The 20,335-nt window shown below is 40.3% G+C and overlaps 1 protein-coding gene and 1 long non-coding RNA gene across 2 annotated transcripts in view; one reads left to right on the forward strand and one right to left on the reverse strand.

The window, feature by feature from the left end:
* The window catches only part of csmd3b (CUB and Sushi multiple domains 3b), a 361,413-nt gene that overhangs the window by 322,108 nt on the left and 18,970 nt on the right, over positions 1-20,335 (forward strand). Inside the window, 11 exon segments of the mRNA XM_019350799.2 lie at positions 1,887-2,075; positions 2,973-3,158; positions 3,326-3,520; positions 4,279-4,452; positions 6,213-6,386; positions 13,095-13,268; positions 14,054-14,239; positions 14,547-14,572; positions 14,574-14,721; positions 18,611-18,793; positions 18,967-19,143. Coding sequence (XP_019206344.2) covers positions 1,887-2,075; positions 2,973-3,158; positions 3,326-3,520; positions 4,279-4,452; positions 6,213-6,386; positions 13,095-13,268; positions 14,054-14,239; positions 14,547-14,572; positions 14,574-14,721; positions 18,611-18,793; positions 18,967-19,143 — 1,812 coding nt within the window.
* On the reverse strand, positions 3,625-17,328 carry LOC102082039 (uncharacterized). Its single transcript, XR_003215821.1, has 3 exons — positions 17,187-17,328; positions 4,364-4,421; positions 3,625-3,681 (listed from the first exon to the last, which is right to left on the reverse strand). It is a non-coding gene; the product is annotated as an uncharacterized LOC102082039 (long non-coding RNA).

Below are 20,335 nucleotides of genomic sequence, written 5' to 3' on the forward strand. Positions count from 1 at the left end.
CAGATGCTGTTTTACAGCAAGCTTTGCATTTAGGCAATCTCGCACCTGGGCCTGCTGAGTAGCTTTAGACTGTTGGGTAATGAGGCTTGAGTGCCTTATTCAAGGACATTTTTGACAGTTAAAGGGGAGGAGACAATTTTACCAGTTTAGTTTGCTTATTCACTCCATATCCTCTAGCCAGGAGGTTGTTTCTTTAACCTTTGAAACACCACTGCACTGTATGATGAATTATGCACTGAAGAATAACAGGAAAAAAAAACCCAAACGCACTCACACTCAGTAACCTTCTTTGGTGGCGGTGATTAATGTGAGCATCTGCAAGAAATGTTAAACATATGCTGTAAGCCTACTAATACCGGGGTTCAAATATGTTTTTAACTTAGAAAATCAAGCCAGTGCATGACAGTGAGTGTACTTCCTCCTTTGAGAAAACATAATGTGATGAAATTTTAATTACAATGAGAAAATTTTATCCTCTTGTCAGGTAGTAAAGTAAAATTTTCTCAACATATTATTGTCATTATAAAAAACGTCCATGTGAGATTAAAATCAGCAGTTTAATGCCATCAATCTTAAAACTGGTACAGGGGAAAGAACCATCTGATGAGATATTGTCAACTGGCTGCTTTGCTATATACTGATTAAACTTTCAGTGCTTTTAGAAATAAACTGTGTCAGACAGGCTTAATTAGAAATCACTGTACAAAACTGTACAAAACTTCCCTGGCACTGATTGTACCCCAAGAAAAAAAGGTGGGGGGGACAAAAAACCCTCTCAACTCTTAAGTGGTCTCAGACTATTTTGGTCCAAAACCCAACCACACAGATACTGGGGCAGTAGCATACTAGAGGGACATACAAAACAGGCTTATCACTAATACATAAGGCAAGTTAAGATGTTGTTGTGGGGTCCTTGCCCAGTTTGGAGAATTACAGACCATGCACAATGGACCAAGGTCTGGGTAATATTAATATAATATGACCAAGAATAGTGTATATATACTGTATATACACTGTATATATATATATATATATATATATATATATATATATATATAAAAAGATGTGTGAATCATGTAAAGATACTTACTGAAAGTGGAGGTGGAAATGAGCCTAATAGGTCCACTTAAACTTGACAGCTTTTTGGCAGTTGCTCACGACTCCCTCCAGATGCCATTATTGTCTGTCGTAAAGGATTAATGTTTCCCTTTATTGAGAATATTTAATAAAGCTTCCTATAGCGATCAATGACTTTGCGGGCAGTGTGTCCAGTAATGTCTTATGTCCGTTGTAACTCCACTCGCTGGTTGTTCAGTGAGAAGACTCTGCCAAGAGGGATTATGTGTAATTATAATTGACATTCATATAGTTGTCACATGGCTCCTAACTGGGTGAAAAACTTTGTCTTTTAAGATCACCTGGAAAGGTATGAGACCTGTTATGAACATGACCATCAATATCTTTAATTAGACTCCTTTCTCTAATTCATGGCTCATTGAGGAAAAGCATCGAGCTCTTCAAATCGCAAAGCACGTCTTGTACATGATAATTTGGGAAAAATCAAAGTCCATTAGTCTTCTTTTGCTCGACATCCTGTTGTATTATAAATAAGTAGTGACTCACATTGATACAAGTTTCAGGAAATTATCTCAATCTTTGTAATTTCATAATAGCACACATGAAAATCTCTGCTAGTGGATCTATTATTACTGCTAACCTTTATAATGGTGTATACCTGCATGCAGATATAGTGCAGCACTATCTACTGAAATGAGCTTTACTTGCTTTGTGTTCATTGTGCAGGTTTCTTTGTTGATGACAGTAACCCTCCCGGTGTGTAGCAATTTCAAATCCTTGTTTTTCAAATGTGCTTTCTTCCACTGCAGCTCTGTACTGCTCCACCCCAGACTCCCCGCTCCACGGCTCCATCTCCTCACAGAGCGGCGGTCACGTTAACAGCGTGGTGAGGTGGGCTTGCGACCGTGGATACCGTCTCATAGGCAACGCCACAGCAACCTGCCGCCGCACATCACTTGGCTACCATGCGTGGGATTCTCCTGTACCTGCATGCCAAGGTGTGTTTGTCTCTGTGAGGAAAGTGCGCAGAAATGATAAAACTGTGCTGAAGAATTTAGTATCTGGAAAAAAAGCATTAGTAAATTCCATTTTTGAAATAGATACACAAAAATAATGCAAAAATCCTGAAATAGACTATTTGTTTTGACTCTGATCCATACCCATATTACACTGAAACACAGCTATTGCACTTGCAGTTTCCAATTTTGTATGGACTTGGATAAACAGATATAGCTTAGATTAGGTGTCACATCTCAACACAAAATCACAAACCCTTTAATTTGTTGTTATTTAGAGATTGATAGACTGACCAAGTAAATATAAAAGCAGTTTTTTTTCATTTTAGTTTAATAAAAAAGGAAACCTTTTAAAAACGTTTTTAAAAAGTTGTCTTCAACATCTACAAGCTCTACATGTAGAAGACAACTTGTAATTGTTGCATGCAGCTAATCATATTTTTTTTACTTTCTTCTTCTCTCGTTTATGTTTATATTCTCAGCATTTACTAAACCATATTAAAAAATTGGTGCCATCTTTGTTTCCAGTGATATTGTCGACAATATCATCGTGCTTCAAACAATAATTGGCAGCCACAGCTCGAAGCTGCCATCAATAGAGAGTCAAATGAAGGATGTATAGCATATTGTTGAATCTGAGTAATGTCACAGTGCTCTAATTAGATTATTATTTTTTATTTTTACTTTAATAAGTTAATTTAAGTACATCTTGGAGCTGATTTACAGATTTACAAAACATTTGCTGGTTTTTGATTCCCCATAAACATTTCAAAGGTACACATCAAACCTGCCTATATGACAGGCGTAACTGTGCATTTGAGTTTTTCTGTGCCTGTGTGCTTGTTGTCATCTTACAAGTGTGCATCCATCCTCCCTTAGCTGTCTCATGCGGGGTACCCAAGGCTCCTATAAACGGCGGCGTTTTAACATCTGACTACTCCGTCGGAACAAGAGTTTCCTATTTTTGTAACGATGGGTACAGACTCTCCAGTAAAGAATTGACGTCAGCCATCTGTCAGCCTGATGGAACATGGAGCAACCACAACAAGATGCCGCGATGTTCTGGTTAGTAACACCCACGTACCGGTGGAATATCAACAAAATGAATGCCAAATCTGAGTAGCATCACAAATGTAAGCATATATGAATATAGCAAACCGACAGAAAAACTGTGTTCTTCATTGAGATTTCATGATGGTTTATTTTTCTCTTCACACCGTCTGACTCTGCAGTGGTAGTATGTCCCAGCATCGGGTCGTTCTCTCTAGAGCATGGCCGCTGGAGGATTGTCAATGGGTCACACTACGAATACAAGACACGTATTGTGTTCACCTGTGATCCGGGATACTACAGGCTAGGCCCCGCCCACATCGAGTGCTTATCCAATGGAGTTTGGAGCTGGAGGAATGAAAGGCCGCACTGTCAGGGTAAGCGACAAGGATACTCAAGGAGGGAAGAAATTTCATAAACTGACCTGTCACAATGAGTCTGAAACAGATTAATTCAAACAATAAGAAGTATGATTCAGTACCTTAGTCTATATTGGTAGCCTCAAAGCACCGCCTTGGTGACCACTCTGGATAACAGACTGAGGTAAAGCAAGGAAAAATAGACCAGAAGGTTAATGTAACATAAAAATAAATGTCATTTTGTAAGTTTAAAGTGGAAACTATGACAACAGCAACTAGCTTTGTGATAGAAAGTTAGTGAAGGCCAAAACTCGAGTGACGCTTTTGCAGCAAAGTTTAAATGGATTTAAAATATATTTTAATGTCTTATTTCTACTAATGTGACGACAGTTATTTACAAAGAAAACTTGTATCCTTTGAATTTGTTATCTAACTCAGAAGAGTCACAGTGACATTTCTAAACTGACATCTATTATTTCTTCTGTGGGGATTCTGTGACATTTTGAGTCAATGTCATTTTCCTTTAAAGAATTCTGTGACATTCTGAGATTTGCTATTATTTTCCTTGCCAGGCCTTTCGATGTGTGAGGACGAAAAGGGGAAAAAAAGAAGAGAAAAAACCACTATTGGCACCAAATTTACCTGATAAACAGCTTGCCAGCATTGGTAGCATTTCTCACTGAAGCCAATGAGCTCTAGCAGCTACACAAATTAACTTGGTGCTAAACTGGTGCACAACTGCTTTTAAATTGCTTGTGCCTGACCGTGTGTTTCAGTTATCTCCTGCGGTGAGCTGCCATCCCCGGCCAATGGAAAGAAGATTGGTACTCAGACAACATTCGGTGCTACAGCCATTTTTACCTGCGATGCTGGCTTCATGCTGGTGGGGTCAGCTGTCAGAGAGTGCCTGTCATCTGGGCTTTGGAGTGGAACAGAAACACGATGTTTAGGTATGTACCAACAGATCCAGGAGTGTGCTGAAAGATATACTATAATATAAATTATAGTATATCTAGACACTAATATTCAGCCTTGGGCTTACAGAATACACTACATACACACTCACACACACAATGAAGCACCTCCAGTAGAGACGGAGCTGCAGAGATGTGATTTTTCAAGTCAATCTAATGAGAGCAGGTTTCGACGGTAGGTATGTGCCTTCCTCCTCATGTGTGGCTGCACAGCTGCTTCTCTCTGACCTCGTCCACCTCACAGGCAAAACTATCAGGAGCAAGCTGCTGCTGTGCACTCACTATAAATTCATTTTGAATTTTCTCTTTTTATATAATCCAGAGAAAAAAAGCCAACCCCGCAGCTTTCTTCTGTCAGCGTGCCAGCCAGAGGTAACAGATGTTACCACACGATGTTGTCACTTCTTCGTGAAACCTCAGTAGAGGCAGCGCTTCCCAGAATACTTCACAGGCTGAGGGGGGATATGAGATGCAATTTATAAAGGAATGGTTCAATGAAACTTAACCTAAACTGATGAGGAGGCATGATTCTGTCAAGAAATAAATAAACCAAGTCCTGAAAAGTGCTATAAACAGCATTTTCCTTCAATGACTTTTCTTATTAGCCTTGATTTGCCTTCACTGTGCATATTTTGCAAATTAAAAATGCACAACTGTAGTTATTTATGCCATTTTTAGTAGTTAAGGCTAAAAAGCAAAATTGTGAACTTTATTTCCTTCCCATAATCCTCCCCACACCAAAAAAAAACCACATTTAAGCTGCCTTCTTTTTTAAGTGTGTTGTTGTGTGGTACGTTACTGGAAATGAAATGATTTCTGTCTGCTCTAACTTTGTAATTTTGCTTGTAAATTTTAACTGATTTCCTATTTGTCAACACACAGTTTTCAGCAACATAGTCAAGAAAGTAAAACGTGTGACCCGTTTGAATAGTGCCCTTTAACCTCTGTAATCTACACCTCAAATAGAATTTGAAATGGCAAGTTATTATCAGGCAGCCCGTTCATTTCTCCTCTGTTCCACTTCCCTGGCTGTGTTTAAATCGTTGGCATTTGCTGACACCAGGGACACGGTGCAGGTTTTATCTACTGTAAAGAACAAAATCAATACTCAATCCAAAATCCCTGAGAGCAGAAAATACACATTCTCTTTTAACTTTGTGAAACGCCTTTTAAAGCATCTTGGGGTAGCTCCGTGCATCAATCAGACCTCTGTGAATGAATCTGATCAAGGAGAAAAGAGGGCCCCACACGCTGCTTGTTAAGTTTTTACCAAGTTTGATTGTTTAAAAGCACAAAGATGCCTTCATTTGAACACTGAAAGTGTTAGAAAGGGCAGTAATACAGTTGTGAAAATGTTGAAGTGGGAACAGAGCAGCTGAGCCTTGATCATAGCGCAGAAACTGATCCAATTTGCTGTGTTTGCTTAGAATCACACAATGAAACTGATTCGGTGTGCAAGCCCTTAAGCCAAACTGTTATATAACCCCAAGAGACATTTTATGGATGAAATAAAACGGGTATATTAAATTTTTAACTATTTGAATATCTGCCGAACAGCCACCCACTATAGCACCTGCTCACAACAACAATAAGTAAATACAATGCAATAAAAGACAAAAGACACATTTGTTGAAACGTTGACAACCAGGAATCAAATTTTAGATACTAAAAGTGCAAATGAATGAAGTTGTTTCAGTGTGTGCAGTCTGACCCCTCCCACAATCTCTCTCTTGCAGCTGGTCACTGTGGAATCCCAGAAGGCATTGTGAACGGCCAGGTTATCGGGGAAAACTTTGGTTACCGTGATACGGTCGTTTATCAGTGTCTCCCTGGGTTCCGACTAATAGGCTCATCAGTCCGTATCTGTCTCCAAGACAACCAGTGGTCTGGACAGCTACCCATCTGCATACGTAAGAAAAACACACGAGCTCACACTCACCTGTGAAAAAGATTCTGACACGTATTTGTCACGCATACACCACGGTAACCACTAACGTCAGTGGTTACCGTGGTTATTACTTTAACTCCTTATAAAAACCTTTTTTTCTAGCACTGACGCATGATCAGGAAAATTATGACAAATTTGGCTGTTTGCTACTACAGATAACAAAAAAAACTGAAGTCAAATAGCAGCAATTTGGAGGAAGGGTTTGATAAAGAGCTCAGCAGTTCATTTAAATTTTGGATGTTTTGCTTGCCTGTGGAGTTGAAGAATCAATATCATACATCTTGGAAATCACTTTGGAGGCATACCAATGAAAAAGGCCTCATGTTTGACAAATTAAGATCTTCTATGTGAGACAACATTTGTAAGGTGTTGCAGTAGAACGGCAAAGCAAAACATGCAAATTGTCTTGGTAAATGTGATGTATGATCTAGCTGTTTCTAGATTATGATTGATATTTCTCTAGGGCCATCAATGCAACTGACCAATTTTGATGTCACACCTTAGCGATTCTGTGAAACTGACTGAAAAAGACTGGTTTTAAGAAGTCAGGCAAGGTAGTCCAAAAGGGAAGCAAACACAGGATTTTCATGGTGATGTGTCCCATGTGAAAGTAAAAACTACTGATGACATAATTTTATATCATGATGATCTCATTTTCATTATTATAATTGTGCCTACTGTACCCTGGAGACGTTTCCAGTCCAGACAATCATTTGCACTCAGATTCGCACCTGTCTTAACCCCACTGCTTGTACCTATGCAGACATTGGGAGAACATGCATTTCCACACAGAAAGACCCTGACCTCATGGTGTATTCAGACTCAGGACTCTCTTGCTGTGAGGCAACAGTGCTAACCGCCGGACCACCATGTGGAATTTTATACTCGGAGGTCCCAATTTTGGATTTTTGTCATACAGATCTTATATGAATTATATATGAAGCACAAACTTACTTACATACACTTTACTGTTTGGGGGTAATGTCAGTATTCCTGGTTAAAAACACCCAAAATGAACAAAATTCTCCATCTGTTCAAAATCTTTTCAGACAGCACTAAAGGGAAACGTATCTCATCATCATAGCTTTCAGTGTTATTCTCCTGAGCTGCAAACTTACGAGAGCATAAAAGAGAAGCTGATGAGTTGCAGTTAAGGACCTGAAGTATTAGTTAACATTAGTTGTGATGATGTGGGAGCAATCCCAACACGGCGAAATCCAGATCACCAAGTAAATCATTCAAATTTTAAGGAAGTGGAATTTGCTCGAATCAGATTTTTCCTTTTTTGAAATATAGTTTGAGATCTTTTTCTTTTTTTCAGATGAAACACAATTACCTAAAATTTAAGCTCTTTAAATTTGTCCTTAAAGCAGCAGAGTAGTGATATGGCTATCACTACTGACCAAAGCTGAACGAGCAAGACTCAGTCAATTGTAAATTGGAGGTCGGGAGAATATAAAAGAAATGTTCTGGGGGCCTTGAATGATTAGTGATTCATGAGTCACTGATAAGTGCTAAGTAGAAAAAGTCAAGAGAAAGAAGAAGATTCACTTTTTTGACTTTGTGATTGAGATCTGAAAATGAAAAGTTATACATCAAGGCAGGGTTCCTGCTCATAATTGACAGCGGAAGACGAATAGAGTTAAGAATGAGGCCTTAATGCTGAAAACAACTGTAGGTTTTGTTCAGTGGGAAAGATGAAGAAGAACATTATGCGCAGGATTAAACTCACTTTTGTCCTAACTATCAGAGGGAGTCTTTTTCTGTAAAGCTTCAGATCCTTAAAAAAAGATAAAAGGAACATTTTTTAATCAGCATATAGCATGAAGTCAGTAAAACTTCAGGGATATTGATCTAGTCGGTTAAGTAGCAGAGGGCCTTGTTAACAATGAGTCAACCCTAAAACAGGAATAGTTTTACAGGAGGCCACTGATATTTTTCCCACCTCTTTTTCCTGACTGTTTTATCACCAGTTTAGCATTTGGATAGGGTCAGTGTGAAGACTATAAGGCAATACCTGGACCCTACAGGATGGCACATTATTACTTGCCATTGCCAGAAGGTTTGTGGTCCCCAGTGGGAGCAGTATCTGCTCCTCTGTGCAAGGAGGAACAGGATGAGCACTGCCAGAGCTACAAAATGACCTCTAGCAGGCCAATGGTGTGGATGTGGCTGACCAAACAGTCAGAAACAGACTTCATGAGGGTGGTCTGAGAGCCCAATGTTATCTGGTGGGCCCTGTGCTCAAGGCCCGGCACCATGGAGCCCAGTTGGCAGTTACCACTGGCACCCTGTGCTTTTCACAGATGAGAGCAGGTTCACCCTGAGCATATATGACAGACATGAAAGGGTCTGGAGAAGCCCTCGAGAACATTATGCTATTTGGTTGTGGGTCAGTGATGGGGAGGAACGTCTATGAAAGGATGCACAGACCTTTATCTTTCCTGACTGCAAGGTATCGGGTATAAGTGTCGGGATGAAATCCTCGGACCGACTGTAATACCCTACGCTGGTGGAGTGCATCTCAGGTTCCTCCTGGTGCACGACAATGCATGTCCTCTTGGACTATGTGGACAGTTCCTGGAGGATGTTTGCCTGAATTAAATTCACACAACATCTCTGGGACATTATGTTTCAGTCTATCCGAAGGTACCAGGTTGCACCTCAGACTGTCTAGGAGCTCACTGATGCCCCGGTGCTGATCTCGGGGGAAATCCCCCAGGACACCTTCCATCATCTCATTAGGAGGCCCAACATTGTCAGGCAAGCCTACAAGCACTTGGGCCCCATACAAACCTCTGGGTTTGTAGTGTAGGTGCTTTAATGAACTTCACATCATTTTTTGATTTTGATTTTTGGGGTGTCTTTAAATTCAGCCCTTTGTAGGTTGATCATTTTCATTTCTTTCAAACAAGGTGGCATCCTTTTTTCCCCAGATATTACTCAGTCTATATCAGATAGATATCCAGCATTATTTTTTTCCTATTGAGATTTGATGTGTTATTTCAGTAATCCTGACATGCATTGGCATTACCTCTAACACTGTGTATGAATGCACCACCAAAGTCTCCAGTAGTAGTGCGGATAAGCCGCACTACTACTACTTGTCAGAAAGATCAAATTTTAAAAAGAAATATAGATATTTGGGACTTTTATTTTTATTTTTACTACAGCCAGTACATAAATATTGTTTGAGAGCTATCCTCATTTGAAGTATTCACACAGTAGACTTGAGTAACTGTGGCTTCTCACCAGAAATCTTATAGGGCCAGAGGGTTAAAAATGCTGGTATGCCTTGAATGAGATAAGTAGTTGGGTTTAAGGATAAAACAGAGTGGCCTAACTTGCCCAGGCTACTGTGAAAATCTAAAATTGGTTACTTGCTGTGAGCATAGTGAATGTTTTTAGGCATCACACAGGGCACATTTGAGGTGGTGATGATGAAGCCAATTAAGGGCACCTTTTCCCGAAAGAGGCAGCCCATTTGTTCCCTAAATTAAGACTGTCTTTAAAAAACAGAGGTGGTGTCACAGTGTTGACGATTCGAGAGTAGACGGAGCATTTGTTTTTCATTATTACTCATAAAACAACAAACAATGTACAAAATAGGGCTTTTATTATATGCTTTTCTTTGCGTTCATCTGTGTCTATGTGGTCCAGATAGTGTCTGTATCATTCTGCATATCTCGGAGTGCTATGCTGTTTTTATTGAGGTTATTCATGCAGGAGTTATTGAGGGAAATCATTTTACAGCCAAATTATACTGTAATTATGGAGATGAGAGGCTCTTGTTTAGAGACACAAAAACAGAATGGTAATGAGACTATGGTGTGTGTGTGTGTGTGTGTGTGTGTGTGTGTAGCTGCAGGGCATGCTGATGGTGTCAGATAAATTTGTATCTTAGGCATGCAAACAAACTTCTGATTCTTCCTGATCAAGTGCTTTGCCTCCTGCCTCTCTCGTCTACTCTTGTCTTCATTATTTCTGCTCTGCTCTCCTCTCCTCACCTTAGCTGTTCTTTCTCCCTGTTGTCTTCTCATCCTATAGTGTCCTCTTACTCTCTGTTCCCTGACTTTCTCCTCCACCATGTTTTACCACCAACTCCTTTTCTTTTACGTCGGTTAGACTCCTCTCCTCTCCAAATAATTTGAAGGTTTGTCGTTTGCGAGGTAGATAAGAGAGTGACTGGCAGTAACACTAAAGTGCCTGTTTACGCAAACATCACATGAACGCCAAGAAGGCTCAGTGGATGAAACAAGATGAACAATTATGATGCACGATTGCAAACGGTGCACACTCGGTTCTAACACAGAAGATGGCGAGACCTAATATCTCCAAAATAATGACCCTAAATTAGGATCCCAGCTTTGCCTTCTCAGTCATCTGACATTTTCATAAATATTTATGAATGACTGTAGGAAAGGCATACATATTTGGCCCAAATCTGCACTTGATGTGGTTTTCGAGCCAGAAATACAAAGCTTCTGATCTTCATGTCTGGTTTAGATTATATCTTTCTGTAGCTTTCATGTCTAAAAGGACATTTTACATGATTGGATTTTCTCAATTTAATAAGAAAATGACACAAAATTGGTACGAAATGGTTTTGCAGTATAAAGTTATGTATGTGAATGACATTAGTGGGTAAGCTACAGTTGGGTTGTATTAACTGCACTGCCAAATATGACAATAGAAACATCCCCCTAGCACACAGAAAAAAAGAAATTGCAGCCACACCTTTAAAAGATCTTCTACGTGTTAACATTACTGCATCAGTATATACATAAATATATACAGTACTGTGCAGAAGTCTTGAGCCACTCCTCATGTCTCCTGGGCGCCAGAGTTTCTTTGAGCTTTTTAAAGTGGTCAAGAGCAAAAGTGCTCCGGGCTTTGTGAAAGTTTCTCTTTTTCAGTTTCTCATTTTCAGTTTCTCATTTTCAGTCCTGTCATTATGTCTGATGATTTTTGGATGACAGTTGGGGATTTTGGGCAGGTGGGGTGGGGGTGGGGTGTTTGTTTGTTAAGAGGTGAAGAAAGAAATTTTAAACTTTTGTTTAAATCGTCATCAGTATTTATGGAGTAGGTCAGGAGAAAATTACAGCAGTATCTACGGCTATCTGTAAACCATGTTTGAGGCTATGTCATGGTTTGGGGCTGTATTTTAGTCAGTGATGTTTGAGAACTTGTCAAAACTGATGTAATTATGAAGACTGAAAAACACGGTCAGATTTTGATCCACCATCCAATATCATCTGAAAAGAGTCTGTTAGCAATAGCTTCATTTTTCAGAAGGGCAATGATCTCATTCTGAAAAAGTGATGAAAGTTTGCCTAAGAGAGTCTAAGGATCTTGGAAAGAAAAGCATCTGGACTTCTTTAAGTTTCCTTGAAGATGTTTCATCTCTCATCCGAGAAACTTTTTTCAGTTCTAAGAGCAATTGGTGGAGAGTCCCAGATTTTAAGCCCTATGGGAGTGTCCCCAAGAGTGTCATGGACCCCCTAGTGATCCTCTACCTAATCACACGAACCAAGGTGTGAAAACGGTGTGGGTCATAATCAGCCAAGGTTTCGGGTGAACCCATTGTGAAACCTAGCCCCACCCTATCATGTGATGTACTGAGGTCAAATGGCCCAGGATTGGGATTGGGAGTCACTGCACCTAGTGCTCCAATTACCACTGGGACCACTGGTACCTTCACCCTCCACATCTTCTCGAGCTCTTCTCTGAGCCTTTGGTACTTCTCCAGCTTTTTGTGTTCCTCCTTACTGATGTTGCTGTCATTCAGTATCACTACGTCTGTCACTACGGCCGTCTTCCTCTGCCTTTCCATCACTACAGAGTCTAGTTGGTTAGCCATCACCAGTTTATCTGGCTGTATCTGGAAGTCCCTGCCTGCTAGCATCTTGTACCCTGCTGTTATGTGCAAGATTGTCTCAGGGGCGTCTTTACACAGCCTGCACCTGGGGTCTTACCTGATGTGGTAGACCCCAGCCTCTATGGATCTTGTACTTACAGCATGTGCTGCCATGAATAGTGCCTCTGTGCTGTCTTTCAGTCCAGCTTTGTCTACCACTGGTGTAATTTCTGGATGTCAGCCACTTCCTCTATCTGCCTGTGGTACATAACATGCAGGGCCGGTCCTTCCATGATGGTTCTCTCCTTCCTCTTCTTTCTTGGGTTTCTGCTGCTTGAGCTATTCACTAAGCATACAGTCGGTTGTGGTCATCTTCCTGATGTATCCAAGGATGTCCGTCATCTCATTGTGGACAGTGGCTCTGGCACTAACTAGTCCCCGCCTCCTTCTTTTCTCATAGCATACAATGAATTAATTAACAAGATGAAAAATAAACAAAACAGTCATCGGTGTTACTGGCACAGCTGTAAATACACTAAATGTGGCTTATCAAGAGTGAAGACAGTCCCAAGCAAATGCACTGACTACTTCTGTTCAATAATTGCTTGCTACAAACTAAATATTTCAACTATTTTAGTAAATAACACCAAATCATAGATCTCAGCATATGTTTTTTTAAGGATTTAATTATCTCATTGAAAAAACCTATCATGGGATTGCACATCAACATGAAAAACAACAGAATGGTGTCACTCTGTAGAAACAAATCTGTGTGCAAATAAATGTGTTCTTTTCTTACACTTTTTCCCTTAGCGATCAGCTGCGGCCATCCAGGAAGCCCCATATATGGCCGCACGGTGGGAAACGGCTTCAATCTCAACGATGTGGTCAGCTTTGTTTGTAATCGGGGTTATGAAATGGAGGGGCCTGCACGTGCTCAGTGCCAGGCTAACCGCCAATGGAGCCACCCACCCCCAACGTGTAAAGGTGGGGAGAAAAGTTAAGTGTATTCACCCCTAACCTTATTTATCCCCAACCTTTAATACCACCTTAGTCTCTTTCTTTATTTACAGTTAGTACCTTCTCCAGTAGCAACCATCCTCATTTGCCCCCATCATTTGTATCCACCTCAACTCTACCTCTAACTTTGTTCAGCTTAATCTCCTCTATTATTACCATCATAACAGAAAACTTAATTTTCTTGATAAAAACACATCTTTTTTTCCCTTAATTTTAATGAAGTTTTGAGGTAGATTTAGAGCTCAACATATGTCTAACCTGTTCATGGCTCCAGTCTCAAGAATAAAAACTTGTTTTCAGTAAGCCATAAATCTCACACCCTGATTGTCCAAATAACAGTCAGAGCAACCAGAATTGCTTCATTCACACGAGTTTGTACACAAGCTATCGGCCTTCTGCCCAGTTTACAGAATGAAGTGCCAATGAATTGGGTAAAATTAAAATGCAGCACATTGATGACAAGCCATAACCCTGCTTGAGTTCTGGATCCATTACAGACAAACCTGCCTGACCACCCTCTCATCCCTTAACATCTACTGCATTAACCCTCCTAAACTCCACCTCTGATATTTTGTTCCTTCTTCACCATGTCCTCCTTGGTCTGCCTTATACTAATCTGCAAAACCGCTTTCCAAATAGGGAAAATGAAGAGGGGGAAGAGAGATTGCCCTCTCTGGTTCATGCCAAATAACACATGCTTTTCTGTCTCTGTGTCCGTTTGTGCTTGTGTGTCTGTGTGTGTCTGTGTATAGTGGTCAACTGCTCTGATCCAGGTATCCCAGCCAACTCAATCCGGCAGAGCAAAATAGAGCATGGCAACTTTACCTTTGGCACAGTGGTTTTCTATGACTGCAATCCGGGGTATTACCTGTTTGGATCACCTGTATTGACCTGTCAACCTACTGGACAATGGGACAAACCTCTACCTGAATGCATAGGTTAGTATCGTTCTCTCTTCCTCACAATCTTTGGAAAGACAGCATTTTAGCAAGACTGGTTTTGGAATTTATTGAAATGATTCTTGCATTTTTTTCATTTTGTTGCTTTTTATATGTTACTCTTAAGCTTCCCTTAAAGCCTAGCAAGCAGTGTCATGTCAGCTTTTTAATCCTTAATCCTTGCATATATTTTTTAATCTGTCCTTAGTTCTTGACAGAAGTAGCTGCACCTCCTCTCACAGAGCTTTGCTGAGTCAAAATGAGCCATCCATTGTTTTCTTCATTTTTCTCCTCTGTGGATCTCTAGTCGTAGACTGTGGTCATCCCGGCTCTCCCCCCAAACGGTGTGCTGAGCGGAGATAAGTTTACATTTGGTTCAACGGTTCGGTATTCTTGTCTGGGCGGAAGACAGCTGAAAGGAGAATCATCCCGGACTTGTCAGCTCAATGGGATGTGGAGTGCCCCCATGCCATTCTGCTCTGGTAACTATTTTAACCTCTGTTGAATATACAGACTTTAACGTCCACCCTATCAGAAGGACGAATATATAGATAGGAGTTGTAGATGAAAATCGAAACGTCTAAACATGCAGACTGAAGTGCGGAGAACTTCATGCTTTTATATCCAGCAGACACTTTCCTGGACCTTTCAGTCAGGGATAATGGAAGGGATGGGTGAACATATGGAAGGAAGGCTTGGCACTAGAAAAGAGAGTATATCAGTATCTGTCTGTTAAAAGGGCTTTGGAGATTAACTTTACCCCACACTTAGAGTCACGTCAGTTGTGGACTCTTAACCATGTGCATTTCTCTTCTGGTCAACTAACCATGAGCCGCTTTCACTGTGTTTCAGAAATGTTTAACCTGTTTTTATGAGTGATTCTATGATGTGATCAATACAGAGTAGTAAAGCAAATACTGAGATATTTCAGCTTATCTGTAGTTTTGCATTTTCTCAAGTATTAGCTGTGTTTCCGTTTCTACAGTGAGTGGATTTTATTACAACGTTGTGGAGTGTAGCTGCAACACTCTCATTGTTCTGTAAAGTGCTTTACACAAGCCTTCAGTCCCTGCTGTATTTGCTGTATATGCATATCTCACTACTCACGGGGCTAGACCGTCTCTCCAGACAGAAAGCCTCCTTACCTTCCCTCATGTGTAAACAAACCATCTAAGTTATGTGACACTCAGTTGGCCTGCTGGGGGCATGATTGTGGCTCTCCAGACTGAGAGGCTCCCAGCTGCCGCTTATATAACAAACTGAGTGAAAATGCATTCCAGACGAGTTGACTAAGAATACATTGTTATTTACAGCAATTGCCCAGGGAGACTTGGGGGGTGAGGCAGGGTAATAGTTTAAGAAGCAGTGATTCATGTTTTCACCTGGCAGGTCCATACCAAAGATCTGCAGACATGAGAGTTCAGCCCAACAGCAGCACAGCTTGTTCTGTTATTCTGCCTGATGATCGCTGATGAGATAACGCGTATATGAAGTGATGCTGTTTGTGATATTTGATGATATTTCCAGGCTGTGAGCGTAGAGCTACTTGAGACTTGGCTCTCTAAGATCTTAGATTTGCAAATTCAATTCACAAGCCGACCTTGCCACTTATCTTGAATATTTATTTATTAGGCCTATGAAATGAAAGACCTTGGCTTTTGCCATGCTGAAAATAACAAGTTGTTATGCCACAGCTTCTAACAAAAGTATTCAAATAGCCTATAGTATTCTTATAATCAGCATGCCAGGGAGTTTCAGCCTGCTTGGAATTTATTTATTAACAGTTCAGAGTTGTCTGAATTTGTATAATTGAACATGGCTTTGGTTTCATTCTGAGCCAAACTGTAGTTGTCTACCATCTGCAGAACCTTTAAGCAATACCTGAACATCTTAGGGTTTTTACACTTACGTCCTCTCATGCTGAGAGCTAGAGGAGATTTTATAAACCACTCACAGGTTTGTCCATTAAATATGAAGATGTAACTGGGAAGGGTGGTGAAACAGCTTTTCTCCCTTCAAAGGTTAAACAAGCCTCTAACCTCCAAAACCTAAAAAACTCAGTTATGAATATGCCCTCTACTGTTTGCTTGATCTGAACAAAAACCTGAAGTAAAAGAAAGGTGTGATTTCACAGGGCACTGAGTGTGCCACTTCAGTAGTCACAAATAGTCACGTTTACTCTTAAATCCTTTTTCAGATTGAACAAATGAAATACTGAAATGCTGTATTAATTCCTCTTTAAAGGCATTGGGTGGATTTCATTACATTTGGCCAGAGCCAGGCCAATGTTTATCCTGTGTATCCGGAGTCCTAATGCTAAGGTATTAGCTGAAAGCTGTAAAGAAGAGTGCAAAGCAAAAAAAAATACATTTCCCAAAATGTTGAGCTATTCCTTAATCTGTGCTTACTGGAAAACTAAGTACCTTCATCCATCCATCCAACAATTCATCCATCCAGCTATCTATCTTCTGCCGGTTATGCAGGGCCAGGTCATGGGGGACCAGACCTCCCTCTCCCTAGGCAACTCCTCCAGGGGAACACCTAGGCTTCCCAAACTAGCCAAGAGTTATAATCTATCCACCGTGTCCTGAGTCTAACCCTGAGCATTCCTCCCAGTAGGACATGCCCAGAATATCTCACCCAAGAGGTGCCCAGCAGCAATCCTAGTCAGATGAACGAACCACACTTTTTGATGTGGAGGAATACCAGCTCTACTCTGGTCCCTCCAGAATGACTGAACTTTTCACCCTATATCTAAATGCTTCTTTTGCCCAATTGTATCCGCAGTCTCATTATTTTGGTCACTATCCAGAGCTTGTTACCATAGGTCAGGATGTAGATTGACTGGTAAACCACAACTGACCAGTATAGCATCCACATGACTGCACATGTGGCCCGTTTCAATCTCCTTTTCAAGGTGCTGGTTCTCCAGCTGCTTTACACTTACCTGCGAACCACTCCAATGTGACCTACCATCTGATGAAGCCAAGAGAACCACAAGATCTGCAACAGCAGAGATGAGATCTCGAGGCTACCAAATGGTAGCCTTCAACTACTTGGCGCCACCTGGAAATTCTCTTCTTAACCCTTTAAAGCAGGGGTGGGGAACTCCAGGCCTCGAGGGCCGGTGTCCTGCAGGTTTTAGATCTCACCCTGGGTCAACACACCTGAATCAAATGATTAGTTCATTACCAGGCCTCTGGAGACCTTCGAGACATGTTGAGGAGGTAATTTAGCCATTTAAATCAGATGTGTTGGATCAAGGACACATCTAAAACCTCACACTTTGGACCCACATCTGTCGGTGTGTGAGTGTCCACTGGAAGTTGATGGGAGTGCAGTGTCTCTGATGCGTGTACTGTAAATGTAGGAATTCCCTTCCTTTCCCTTCTGTTTTTACATTCTTACCTGCTATTTTGTCAAGTTTCTGAGGCAAATAACAGAGACTTATTGAGCAGAATATTATTTATTTACATCTGAGAAACCGAGTTTAAAATCCTAAGGCATTACAAAAGACGTTATATCATCAAATGTTGTGTCTCTGCTATGTGTAAGCTCAATTTAGCAGCAAGCCTCTAGATATTTGTACTATAATACAAACAGAGCCAATGTGAATTGAGGTTATTTTTTTCAGAAGTATGAGTCAAAAACACAAAAACACTGCAGATACTTGTACACTTTGAATTAATTGTCAACAATAAATGTGAATGGAGGCAAGAAATTGAAAACGTAATTAGCAATCCAAATCTAACAAACATGAATCAAGTTATGATATTATTCACACTCACACATAATCCGGTGCAATTTTTAGACCGTTAACAAAATAGGCAGTGCTGATCCGAAATGTTTGAGCGGAAATATATTAGTCCAGGCCTTGGTATTTGTGTGATGATGTGAGCTTTTGTGTGTGAAAGTGTGTGTTCCCAGGAGTGTGCTCTGCTTGTCAGACACAATTTGCTGACCAGGCAGCTCTACAAGGACAGAGCTAGGGTCTCTCACACACACTCACACAGACAAACACACCGCTGCCTATTTACTCATCAGCACACATGCACAACCATGCATATGCACAGTCTGTATGCACCCCGTTGATATTTAGAAGCAGCCATTGGATATTTCTTTTAAAATCCCATGTCCAGTTTGCAGTTTTGTTTTCCTCACTTAATCCTCACATTACAAATAATAAACCAAAGTTGTTTATTTCTCCATTTCTTTGCTTTGATAAGTTGGAGTCATTTTTGAAACACAGCTCATTATACAGACAGTGTGTCCTGACTCCAGGACTAGCATCAGTGTAATCCTTAATTCGGTATAAACCAGTAAGGAACCTGTGAGGGACCTAAGTCTGTATCCTTTTTTGTTTCCATGTAGGTGACACTACTGGCTCGTGTGGTGACCCTGGCATTCCCTCTCATGGTTCAAGAGAACAGACAGATTTCAGGATCCGTTCTAAGGTCTACTTTTCCTGCTCAGAGGGATATGAACTTATAGGTTCTTCAGAGAGGATGTGTTTCCCCAACGGGACCTGGTCGGGCACGCAACCCTTCTGTAAACGTACGGGGATATTTCTAATTGACTTAAATCTATCCTAAAATGGCACCTTGTCAGTTATTCAGTTATTAAGAACCCACACATGTTTCAGTGTTTCCATTGTCTTAGAGTTGACACTTGCTGAGGTCCACAGGATTTTCTCAGTCTTATTCCTTTTCCATTTCTCTGTCCTGCAGCTGTTCAGTGTGGTAACCCTGGCACTCCCAGCAATGGCAAAGTATTTCGCTTGGATGGAACAACATTTTCTCACTCTGTCATCTACTCGTGCATGGACGGCTATCTGCTCACTGGTCCCACCACCAGGCAGTGTCAAGCCAATGGTACCTGGTCAGGCACACAGCCCAACTGTACCAGTAAGTTATCTGCTTTGATTTGACTAATAGGCTGATACATATATAAGTACTGTCTAGTACATTTGTTTGTGTATTTTCAATATTTTGTCCATGCAATCATGAGGTGACTTTGAAGAGTTTTCAACTGTATGTAATAATTACACTCTATATATGTAATTGGTGTATTAAATCTCTTGCAATACCCTGAAAGTTTGCAACCAATAAATATCACCAAATTCTGGGTGTGAGATTAGAAAGCACAGGCGATGCTGTTTTATGTCCTCTTTTAAATTATTATGTCACAGTATAGGAGTAAAGAAATAAGCCTCAAATCTTTATATTTTTACTGCAGACAACAGAGTGACTTATATAACCTTGATCGTTGTTTACTTGAGTTCATTTGCTTATTGAATTCTGTGGGAAAAATCTCCAAGAGTAAATAGCCATAAAACGTAACCTTCTGTTCCCATATGAGATATAAGCAAAGTCATAGTTGAGCAAGTGGAATTTACTTAACAGATAAGTTGTTTTTTAAGTTTACTTGAATAATTTGTCTTATTTCAATTAAATACTGTGCACTCCAAACAATGCTTTACTTTAAAAAGTTATGTAAAGTGGTACGGTGGTTAGTAACTTCTAAGAAATTGACTGTTTCTTCTAAGAAAATGTTGAAGACTCGACAAAAAGCCACTGAGTTAATTGGCCAAAAGACAGTATTTTGCTGAAATGTAACAAATGACTCAAAAAATAGTAAAAAACTATAATGTATTAAAAGAAAATGCCTCTAACATATATCTATATGCTGTGTCCAAAAGTAAAGTACTTCTTGATAATGGGACATCACAGAGAATTCCCAGATTATATTAATGCTTTCCAGTATCCAGATATGCAGTAGCATGAAAAAAAAGCTTAAATCAGAAATGCTATAAATTCTTAGATATGGGTTCCCAGATGGAAAAAGTATATAAGAATACCTGATTTAAAGGAAATGGCTTTTACAGTAGACTAGTCCACATCTATTAACAGGCATGACACTATCTGGGGTGGGTTTAGAAGCATTTAAGCTGCCTATTAGACTATGAAGGACAGTGCCTAAAAAGTACACTCTGGGGAATCCTAATGCTCCTTAAGAGAGTCCCAGGACAACCTCAGCCATTTTTAATATCACTGTTGTTTCATTCATGAGAAGTGAAACCCACACAGAAATGTGATG

The sequence above is a fragment of the Oreochromis niloticus genome, linkage group LG22 (genome assembly GCF_001858045.2).
Source record: "Oreochromis niloticus isolate F11D_XX linkage group LG22, O_niloticus_UMD_NMBU, whole genome shotgun sequence".
In the NCBI taxonomy this organism is placed as follows: Eukaryota; Metazoa; Chordata; class Actinopteri; order Cichliformes; family Cichlidae; genus Oreochromis; species Oreochromis niloticus.